The sequence below is a fragment of the Dasypus novemcinctus genome, chromosome 16, assembly GCF_030445035.2.
Source record: "Dasypus novemcinctus isolate mDasNov1 chromosome 16, mDasNov1.1.hap2, whole genome shotgun sequence".
Taxonomy (NCBI): Eukaryota; Metazoa; Chordata; class Mammalia; order Cingulata; family Dasypodidae; genus Dasypus; species Dasypus novemcinctus.
This window is the reverse complement of record NC_080688.1, coordinates 1,161,963-1,173,786: the sequence shown is the minus strand read 5'-3', so window position 1 is coordinate 1,173,786 and position 11,824 is coordinate 1,161,963. Positions and strand designations below refer to the sequence as shown.

The 11,824-nt window shown below is 37.8% G+C and overlaps 1 protein-coding gene across 1 annotated transcript; it reads right to left on the bottom strand.

Annotated features, from left to right (window-relative positions):
- Nucleotides 1-293: 293 nt before the first annotated feature.
- Nucleotides 294-1,222, bottom strand: LOC105747585 (olfactory receptor 14A16-like). The gene is given in 2 exon segments (XM_012530899.1): nt 294-868; nt 871-1,222. Coding segments are annotated over 2 exon segments (927 nt in total).
- Nucleotides 1,223-11,824: the final 10,602 nt, after the last annotated feature.

The window sequence follows — 11,824 nt, the reverse complement described above, 5'->3', positions numbered from 1 at the left end:
TTTTTGTGAAAGTTGGTAATTAGTGGAAGTGATTTTCAAGCAAGCATGTTTCCCCACATCATATTAAAAATAACTATAATTCTCCTTATGAATACCACTTATTAATGGGGCTGAAAAATATATGTATTATTTTAGAAATTCCAGAGGCTTGCATAATAATAGAAATGTGTGACATTTTTCCCAATAGAGGAGCTACTCATTTATTTTTTTATATATTTTCTAATAAAAGTTGGAGGGGCAATGAATAAATGAATCATAGATGATACTTGCTATTGAAATAAAAAGAAATATATTTACATTTTGATGAGCTTTCCTCCCAAAAAATTGCCCAAAGCTATCTTCATGACTTTGTTCCTTAGGCTGTATATGACTGGATTCAAGGTTGGGGGTACCACAGAGTAAAACAGAGATGTTACAAGGTGAGACATAGAAGGGACCATTGAAGTTGGTTTTAGATAAACTGTTAAGCCAGATGAGAGAAATAATACAATGACCAACAGGTGTGGAAGGCATGTGGAGTAGGCTTTTGACTGGCCTTCTTTTGATGGAATCTTCTTGACAGAAGAGAATATGTAGACATAGGAAATGACAATGAAAATGAAATAGCAGAAACCCAAGACCACACTTATAAGGATGGGCACCATTTCTCTCATTAAATTTCCTGAACAAGAAATAGCTAATAATTGTGGAATGTCACAGAAGAATTGATGGACCACATTGCACCCACAGAAGGAGAAGGAGAAGGTACCAGCTGTGTGCATCACAGCAGTCAGATCCCCAACCAGCCAAGACATAGCTGCCATCTGCATGCATGTGCCCATGTTCATGACGCCTTCGTAGTGCAGGGGATGGCAGATGGCAACATAGCAAAGGACATTGCTGTGAGGAGGAACAGCTCTCCAGCCATCAATAAATCAAACAGAAAGACCTGTATGACACAGCCAAGGAATGAGATGGAGTCTTTGTGGGTCAAGGAGTTGAGAATGGATTTGGGGATTGTAACTGAAATTAGGCAAACATCCACAAAGGATAAGTTCTTCAAGAAGAAGTACATGGGGGTGTGAAGGTGGTGGTCTAAAGTTGTGGTCATGACAATGAGGACATTCCATAGCAGGGCCCACAGGTAAATAAATGAGAAGAGCACTGATTGCATAAGGTCCATATTGTGATTGGTAGGAAATCCCATGAGGACAAATTGGGTCACAGCTATGAGATTTATCATTACTGCATTCATAATCTACAAAACAGAGAGGAATAAAACATCATCAATAACGTTTTTTAAAAAATATTACACATGTAATGTGTGCCTGCATATGGTAATCTCGCAATTAATTAATGACAGAATTATTTCAGTGTTCATTTTCTTTAGTTTAATGATCATCAATCATTCCCTTTTTCATTTTGTTTTGTTGTACCAATTTTGTTTCAGTTTCAACCCATCATTATATTGCCCAAATATATTCTGTTAAAGTGAGTGATTGGAGAAGCAGATGTGGCTCAGCTGATAGAGTGTCCACCTGCCATATGGTAGGGTCCAGGTTTCGATACCCACCACCTCCTGACCCATGTGGTGAGGTGGCCCATGTACAGAGCTGCCACACACACAAGGAGTGCCATGCCATGCAGGGGTGTCCTCCACATAGGGGTGCCCCACGTGCAAGGAGTGCACCCTTCAAGGAAAGCCACCCCAGGTGAAAAAAGCACAGCCCGCCCAGGAGTGACACCGCACACGTGGAGAGCTGATGCAGCAAGATGGCACAGTTTCCCAGTGACACAAAGGGTGCAAATGGACACAGAAGAACACAGCGAGTCGACACAGAGAGCAGGCAATGGGGGGATGGGGAAAGAAATAAATAAAATCTAAAAAAAATAAGAATCTATAAAAAAGTGAAAAAGGCAAATTATATAATAAATGTGTCATTCTGTTAAAAAAATAAAGTGAGTGAATATTTTCTACTGCACTAAACATTACCTTTCCAAATCTCTTGATAAATCCAAATTTGCCAAATAACAAATACTAAATTGTGCACTCCTCTTGCTGTCCATACATTCTATAACACGACTAACATAATTTCAGCTTCTATGCAGCTATCAAGAATCCAAACAGTAAAAACGTCTCCTAATAAGACTAAACAATCAATAACCTTCCTCATCTACTGTGTAAATTATTTAGTCTGATTGCTCTGTCATGACCATCCAGGTTAGAGCTGTTGTCTCACTTGGAAATTTTAATAAGGGATGTATCTAATGGCATACTATTTTTTCCTCCACAATATAAAAAGTGTTTCTCATTTATCATCTTGTACATAAACTTCCACAGACATAAAACCTGATTATTAAAGCTATTAAAGTCTTTAATATATGAGCTAAGATTTTTGCCCACCATTTTTATCAAATGATTTACTTTTCCATATTATTCCCCTTTTGACATTTTCTCTACATCTAAAACAATAAATAATTGTGTTTTCCATGTGATTTTTTCATTCATAATATTCACACTATTACAAAGAATAATGCATGACGTTATGTACTGTGTACCTGAAATACTGCAAATATTTTATAGCAGTTTTCATGTCTATTACACCAGGGAGGGAATTCTCCCTCCCTAGAACACTCCATCTTTCCAATAACATTAATACTAATTATTTAGCAGGGAAGAAAACATGACACGTCCAAATTAGAATTAAATTCAGGTGCTATCAGTCTAATGGAAGAGTGTGGTTGGCAATTATGTTGTAAGTGACAGGTTGACGCCTCCTATTTGTACTTATATTTTTAAAATCTCATTTGAATTTAGTAAATATTTAGGAATGTACTTTATATTCCCCACTCAATACTCTTCCCTTTAGCTCCTTCTTTAAATATTATGGTAATTCTCTTTTCATGAAAGTAGATAGGTGGTGAAAAGATCATAGAGTAAATATTGGTTGTTGGGTTAAGGAAAGACATGATATGAAATAATTCCCCAAAAAGAGGAAAATATTCCATGTACCTTATTAAATGGAAAAATAAAAATTAGGATGCATTCTTATTAAATAGTTTAATATTAATCACCAATTTAAGAATATAAGGATAAAGTTTGATTTTTTATGTATTTACTTCTTACTTATGTTAAAAATTGTTAATTTTTTTATAATACATAATTATTCACAGTCTCTGAGTGTCTAAGAATAGTGTTCATGGCCATAAATATACATATTTCTACCTTATCCACACCAATTCTTCTATTGTGAGAGTAAAAAATTTTAAGTGAATATTAACTCAAAAGTAAGGTCTTTAATGATTCTGACTTACCTGCCAATATTTTTAATAACCACATGAATTGTATGAATTTTAAAAATCTCTTACTTTTTGTTTCTTAATTCATTACTTCTTATTTACCTTTCCTTAATTATTGTGATTTCATTTTAACCTTTTTTTTTCAAATTCTACTCAATTTATTCATTTTTTAAAAAGATATTACATTAAAAAAATATGAGGTCCCCATTCGCCCCCACTGCCCCCACCCCATCACTCCTACCCCCAATAACACTCTCCCCCATCACCATGTCACATCCATTGCGTCTGGTGAGTACATCTCCAGGCATCGCTGCACCCCATGTCCCGTGTTCCATACCATAGCCCACACTTTCCCACGTTCCATCCAGTGGGCCATGGGAGGACATACAACATCCGGCAATTGTCCCTGGGGAACCACACGGGACAACTCCAAGTACCGAGAATGCCTCCACATCTCTTCTCTTCCTCCCCTTCCCCGTACCCAGCAGCCACCATGACTACATTTTCCACATCAATGCCACATTTTCTCAATTATTAACCACAGTAGTTCATGAATAGAATATCATTAAGTCCACTTTGCTCCTTACTGTATTCCTCCTTCCTGTGGACCTTGGCTTGGTTGTATCCATTTCACATCTATGTCAAAAGGGGGTTTAGATTCCACATGGATATTGGATGCAATCCTCCTGCTTTCAGTTGTAGGCAATCTAGGCTCCATGGTGTGGTGGTTGACATTCTTCAACTCCATGTTAGCTGAGTGGAGTAAGTCCAATAAATCAGAGTGTAGGACCTGAAGTCTGTTGAGGTCAGGGCCTGGCTATCATATTGTCAGTCCAGAGATTCAAATCCCCTGGATATATCTTAAGCCCCAGCACCAACTACAATTCCAGTAAATTAGCATGAAAGGCTTGTGAAAAGAGAGCCCATCTGAGTCCAGCTCCATCACGCAGAAACACCAGCTCCAAAGAAGGGCCAACTGACATGGCAGTGAACCCCATCTGCCATGATCATAGAACCTGTGGGTCTCTTTAGCCCTCAAAAGAACCAATACCTGGGTTGTATCTACTTTATCTGTCTCTGAGACTCTGCTCAGGTGTGCATAAGGGCAATCCTTCTGACAACCTCCAGACTCTTTTTTAGAGACTCATAGCCATATAAACTCATTTGTCCTTTCCATTTCTCCCTTAATTTAGGTCAAACAGCATTTTTAACTCCTGTTATTATAGGTAGACAGGGATATTCTGCTGGTCCACGTTGAACCTTTAATTCAAGGTCATTTTCTAGTTGCATCATAAGCTGGTATTTGGTAATGATCCCTCGGTGCCAGGGAGGCTCATCCCCGGGTGTCATGTCCCACGCTGGGGGGAAGGCAATGTATTTACATGCTGAATTTGGCTTTGAGACTGGCCACATTTGAGTAACATGGAGGCTGTCAGGAGGAAACTCCTATGCACAGTGCTGCTCTAGGCCTTGTTCTTATTTCCAGCCTATAGGCTCACAAGCATAGTCATTAGTATCAGGGTCTCACTGTTGGACCCTCATTCCTTCCTGGTCCTTACCGTTGCACCTGGGGGACTGCTGCTGCTCCCCTAGGGACCAGGGCAGAACCCCCCCTGGCCAGTAACCAAGTGTCCCCCCAGCTGTTGTTTTTAATTGTTTCCACTATGAGTATATCCAAACATTACCATGCACCCTGGACATATGCCCTGTATAACTCCCTGTTAACCATATATCGCCTGTCAATAACATCCCATACCAGTATTCCTCCGCTGCCATTGTTGAACCACTCTGTGATCCAAAACTTCCTGAAAAGTGAAGCCCAATATAATGTCAGGTTCCCTTGCTAGTAAAATGGATTATAGCAATGAGTTTAAAGGTTAGATCTAGAATACGTATTGATTTGGAAAAATTCTACATCCTATCATTTTCTTTTCTTTTTTCCTAATTATTGAGCTTCTCTTCACAAGAGCCTTAGATCAGAGTAATTCATATATACAATATACAGTACTCCCACACATCCACCATAAAACCTTTTCCCTTCCACAGTGATAATCTTTTAACTTATTCATATCATATTAACTGAAACTGATGTACAGACTCCGAGACAATAGCTTCCAAACAAGGTGACATCTGTGCTTACATTGTGGTCCATACTTTAGTATATACAGTTTTCTAAATTTTTAGTTATCCTATGTTTTACATTATGGTTTACATTATTAGTCTGTCATCTCCTATATGTTTTTGGTGTAATATTACATGTTTTATATCCATCCTTGTGTACTCTCACAAAACTCCTCTCTTGCCCCCACATTTACCTTGGTTCCATCCGTTCAACATCCATTCTCCCCTCCCCTTGGGGCCCACAGTGACAGCCAATCTCCATTTCCCAAGGAGCCACGTCCAGAGATACTTGCAACAGTGTTCAGGGCCTGACTTGCTCAACTGCCCTAATGCCCTGGGAGCCACCCTTTCTGTCAAGAGATACAGTTCCCTCTATTTGATGGCATCAGTCCTCCCCAGGATGTGGGTCCACCCCTACTCTCACTACTTGGGTCTCTACCAATGGTACAACCCACCCTGGCAAAATGAGCATTCAGATATTCACCAGGAGTCCGTCCGGCGTCAGACCATCCCCTCCGAGCATCCTAAACAGGTAACCGTCCTAATTATATTTTGATACGGTTTTCTCATCATTTCACTCTCAACCAACACCTGACACTCTCCTATGTTCGTATGTTGCCCCTACCTCCCCCCAATTTTTTGGGCAATATTACCCATCCGCCCATCCCCAGCCCCCCTCAAACCCGAAAAGCCCCACCCAAAGGCAACCCCTTACCCCAATTTTATCTCTTCTTTGTGCTCATACTTACCGCCAGCTCATCATAGATTCCACCCCTGCAGACAGGGGCTCACATCCTTCCTCCACCCCCTGATTTCCTGTAAACCTATCTTCCAGTCTCTAGCTCTCTGATCCAGCTTGCTTATTTCATATCATTGAGGTCATGTAGTATTTGTCCTTCAATGCCTGGATTGCTTCACTCAATATAAGGTTCTCAAGATTCATCCATGTTATCACGTGTGTTTGTAGTATATTTGTTCTTACAGCCGAGTAGTATTCCATTGTATGTATATGCCACATTTTATTGATCCACTCATCTGTTGATGGGCATTTGGCTTGATTCCAACTTTTGGTGATAGTGAACAATGCTGCTATGAACATTGGTGTACATATGTGGTTTGTGTCCTTGTTTTCAGTTCGGCTGGGTATATACCCAGCAGTGGTATTGCTGGGTCATATGACAAATCTATGCTTAGTTTTTTGAGAAACTGCCAAACTGTCCTTCAGAATGGTTGGATCCTTCTGCATTCCCACCAGCAGTGGATGAGTGTTCCCCTTTCTTCACATCCTCTCCAGCATTTGTATTCTTCTGTTTTTTCAATCTTATGGGAGTAAGATGGTATCTCATTGTAGTTTTGATTTGCATTTCCCTGATAGCTAGAAATTTGGAGCATTTTTTCATGTGCATTTAGCCATTTGTATTTCTTCTTTGGAGAAGTGTCTGTTTAAATCTTTTTCCCATTTTTTGATGGGTTGTTTATCTTTTAATTTTCAAGATATAGGAGTTCTTTATATATGCAAGTTATAAGTCTCTTATCAGATATATGGTTGCCAAATATTTCCTCCCATTGTGTGGGTTCCCTTTTTACTTTCTTGACAAACTCCTTTGAGGTGCTGAAGGCATTAATTTTGAGGAAGTCCCATTTATCTGTTTGTTCTTCTGCTGCTCGTGCTTTTGATGTGATATTCATGAAGCCATTTCCTATTGCAAGGTCCTGTAGATGTTTCCCTACACTGCTTTCCAAGGTCTTTATGGTCTTGGCTCTTATATTTAGGTCTTTGATCCATCTTGACTTGATCTTTGTATAAGGTGTGAGATGGTAATCCTCTTTCATTCTTCTACATATGGATATCCAGTTCTCCAGGCACCATTAGTTGAATAGGCCATTCTCTCCCAGTTGAGAGGGTTTGGTGGCTTTATCGAATATTATATGGCTATATATATGAGGTTCTATATCAGAACTTTCAATTCAATTCCATTGGTCTGTGTGTCTCTCCTTATGCCAATACCATGCTGTTTTCACTACTGTAGCTTTGTAGTATGTTTTAAAGTCCGGTAGTGTGATTCCTCCAATTTCATTTTTCTTTTTCCATATGTCTTTGGCTATTCACGGCTTCTTTCCTTTCCCAAAAAATTTCATAGCTAGTTTTTCTAGTTCCTTAAAGAAGGCTGTGTTGATTTTTATTGGGATTGTATTGAATGTGTAGATCAGTTTTGGTAGGATAGACATCTTAATAATATTTAGTCTTCCTATCCATGAATAGGGAATATTCTTCCATTTATTTAGGTCTTCTTTGATTTCCTTGAACAGTCCTGTATAGTTCTCAGTGTATAAATTTTTAACATCTTTAGTTAGATTTATTCCTAAATATTTGATTTTTAAAATTTACTATTGTAAATGGTATTTGTTTCTTGATTTCCTCCTGATCTTGCTCATTATTGGTGTACAGAAATGCTACTGATTTTTGTGCATTGATCTTATAACCTGTGACTTTACTAAACTCATTTATGAGTTCTAGAAGCTTTGTTGTAGATCTCTCAGGGTTTTCTATGTATAGGATCATGTCATCTGCAAATAATGAAATTTTGACTTCTTCCTTTCCCATTTGAATGCCTTTTATATCTGGTTCTTGCCTCAGTGCTCGAGCAAGTACTTCTAAGACAACGTTAAATAGAAGGGGAGACAGTGGGCATCCTTGTCTTGTTCCTGAGTTTAGAGGGAAGGATTTTAGGATTTCTCCATTGTAAACAATGTTGGCTGTAGGTTTTTCATATATACTCTTTATTATGTTCAAAAAATTTCCTTGTATTCCGATCTTTTGGAGTGTTTTTATCAAGAAAAGGGTGCTGTATTTTGTCAAATGCTTTTTCAGCATCTATAGATATAATCATGTGATTTTTTCCCTTCAATCTGTTTATATGGTGTATTACATTGATTGATTTTCTTATGTTGAACCATCCTTGCATATCTGGAATGAATTCCACTTGGTCGTGTTGTATAATTCATTTAATGTGTTGTTGAATATGATTAGCAAGTATTTTGTTAAGTATTTTTGCGTCTAGGTTCATTAGAGAAATTGGTGTGTAATATTCCTTTCTTGTGGTGTCTTTGTTTGGCTTTGGTACTAGGGTAATGTTGGCATCATAGAATGAGTTAGGCAATGTTCCTTCTCTTTTGATTTTTTGGAAGACTTTCAGCAGGATTGGTGTTCGTTCTTTCTGGAATATTTTGTAGAATTCACCTGTGAAGCCGTCTGGCCCTGGTCTCTTCTTAGTTGGGAGGTTTTTAATGACTGATTCTATCTCTTTACTTGTGATTGGTTTGTTGAGGTCATCAATTTCTTCTTTCATCAATATGGGTTGCTTATGTGTTTCTAGGAATTTGTCCATTTCCTCTGAACTGTCATTTTTGTTGGAATATAGTTTTTCAAAGTATCCTCTTATGATAGTTTTTATTTCTGTGGGGTCAGTGGTGATATCGCCTTTCTCATTTCTTATTTTGTGTATTTGCATCTTCTCTCTTTTTTTCTTTGTTAGTCTGAGTAAAGGTTTGTCAATTTTGTTGATCTTCTCAAAAAACCAGCTCTTGGTCTTGTTTATCTTTTCAAGTGCTTTCTTATTTTCTATTTCATTTAGTTCTGCTCTTATCTTTGTTATTTCCTTCCTTCTTCTTCCTGTGGGATTACTTTGTTGTTTTTTTTTCTATTTCCTCCAAATGTGCATTTAGTTCTTCAATTTTTGCTCTTTCTTCTTTTTTGATGTACAAATTTATGGGTATAAATTTCTCTCTCAGTACTGCTTTTGCTGCATCCCATAAATTTTGGTATGTTGTGTTATCAGTATCATTTGTTTCAAGGTAGTCATTGATTTCTTTTAGATTTCCCTTTTGACCCACAGTTTTTCTAAGAGGGTGCTGTTTGATTTCCATATCTTGGTGTGAAATCTGGGCCTCTGGCCCTTGCAGATTTCCAGCTTCATTCCACTGTGGTCAAAGATATTATTTTGTATGATTTCGATCCTTCTGAATTCATTCAGCCTTTCTTTGTGGCCTAGCATATGGTCTATCTTGGAGAATGATCCATGTGCAGTTGAGAAAAATGTATATTCTGCTGTGTTTGGGTGTAATGATCTGTATATGTCTATTAGATCCAGCTCCTCTAATATACTGTTCAAATATTTTGTTTCTTTAGTGATTCTCTTTGGAGATGTTCTGTCCAGAGTTGATAGTGGTGTATTAAAGTCCCCCACTATAATTGTAGATGCATCTATTCTTTCACTTAGTTTTTCTAGCGTTTGCCTCACGTATTTAGAGGCGCCCTTGTTAGGAACATCAATGATTATGATTGTTTGATCTTCTTGACCAATTGTCCCTTTCGCTAATATGTAGTATCCTTCTGTCTCTCACAATTGTTTCGCATTTAAAGTCTATTTTGTCTGATATTAATATAGCTACTCCAGCCTTTTTTTGATTATTGTTTGCTTGTAAGATTGTTTTCCCACCATTCACTTTCAGCTTCCATGAGTCTCTGGGTCTAAGATGTGTCTCTTGTAGACAGCATATAGATGGGTCATATTTCCTTATCCAATGTCCCAGGCTGAATCTTTTCATAGGTGAGTTTAATCCATTGACATGCAGTGTTATTACTTTCAAGGAATTATTTATGTTAGCCATATTTTGATTGGACTTGTGTTTGCCATATTTTGTTTGTTTGTTTTTCCTTCTCTTTTTGTCTTTTTTGTTGCTCTTACACTCTCCTCCAACTCTGCTTGTCCTGTTTTTTCCCTTCTTCCTGCAGAACTCCCTTTTGAATTTCTTGAAGGGGAGGTTTCTTGTTGGCATACTCTTTCAGTTTCTGTTTATCTATGAATATTTTGTACTCTCCATCATGTTTGAATGCCAGTTTAGCTGGACAGAGTATTCTCGGGTGGAAATTTTTTTCTTTTAGTACCTTGACTATATCATACCACTGCCTTCTTGCCTCCATGGTTTCAGATGAGAAATCAGCACTTAATCTATGGAGCCTCCCTTGTATGTGATGGTTTTCTTTTCTCTTGCTGCTTTTAGAATTTTCTCTTTTTTTTGAGCGTTGGATAATTTGACAAGTATATGTCTTGAGGTGGGCCTGTTGGGGTTTATGATATTTGGGGTACGTTGTGCTTCTTGGATATGTACATCTGTCACAGTAGATTTGGGAAGTTTTCAGCCATTATTCCCTGCAACACCCCTTCTGATCCGTTTCCCTTCTCTTCTCCTTCTGGGATGCCTATAATATGTATGTTTGTGCATTTTGCATTGTCATTCAGGTCCCTAAGTCCTAGCTGGATTTTTTCTATCTTTTTATCAATCATTCTACTATCTGTTTGATTTCTGATGTATTGTCTTCCACATCACTAATTCTCTGCTCTGCCTCTTCTAATCTGCTCCTATTTGCTGCGAGTGTGTTTTGATTTCTTGAACTGTGGTGTTCATTTCCATCATATCTGTTATCTTTTTGCATATGTCTGCAATTTCCCCTCCAAGTGTTGTCTTCATATTGTTAACCTCTTCCTTTACTTCATTAAATTTGTCGGTGATAAATGTTCTGAGATCTTTCATTGCTTGTGCGAAGTTCTGCTCCCCTTCCTGGTTTTTAGTTTGTTCATTGGATTCAGCCATGTTTTCCTGATTACTGGTTTGGTTTGTAGATTTTTGTTGCTGTCTGGTCATCATGTTATCTTGACAGGTTTAATCAGTTCCTTAGCTTCTTTGTCTAGTCTTGGGGATTAATTAGCTGTTGTTTTTGTATAAGTGTTATATCTTCTCTTTGTCATTTTGTTCTTCTTATTCTAATTTCTTATTGCTGACTGAGTTCACTTTGAAAGAAAGTATTAGGGCCAGGGAAAGGCAATTGTGTATGAAAGGAAAATGTGTAAAGTAGTATTTGGTAATAAATTTTAACAGAGCAACAATATAAGATCTGGGAGGATGGATGTTAGATTCATGTAAGTTGTGTAGAGTTATAGCAGTAAGTAGAGTACCTATAATGAGGTAGTCAACTGAATATGGGAGGAATATGGTATTAATTAAAAAGCTAGTGTTTTTGTGAGAGAGGGAAAGAGAAAAGAAAGGCAAGTTTCAAGAGTGGATAAAAGACAGAAAACAAAACAAAGGTATTAGAAATTAAGAGTTAGACAATTTGGGGATCAAAGAAAGGGAGGTGGAATATAGGAGAGACAGTAGATGATGGAGGATATCAATATGTGGGTGAAAGGGGATAGTGTAGGTAGACAAAATCAATTCACACAGAAATGAGGCAATGGAGGATGAGGAAACCCAGCAAATGTGAGGTGTTCCCTGCAGCACCTATTGTATAATTAAGATAAAATAAAATAAGAAGAAAATGAGGGACTAGAGAGAGGAAAAAAAAGAGAAGAAAGGAAGAAAG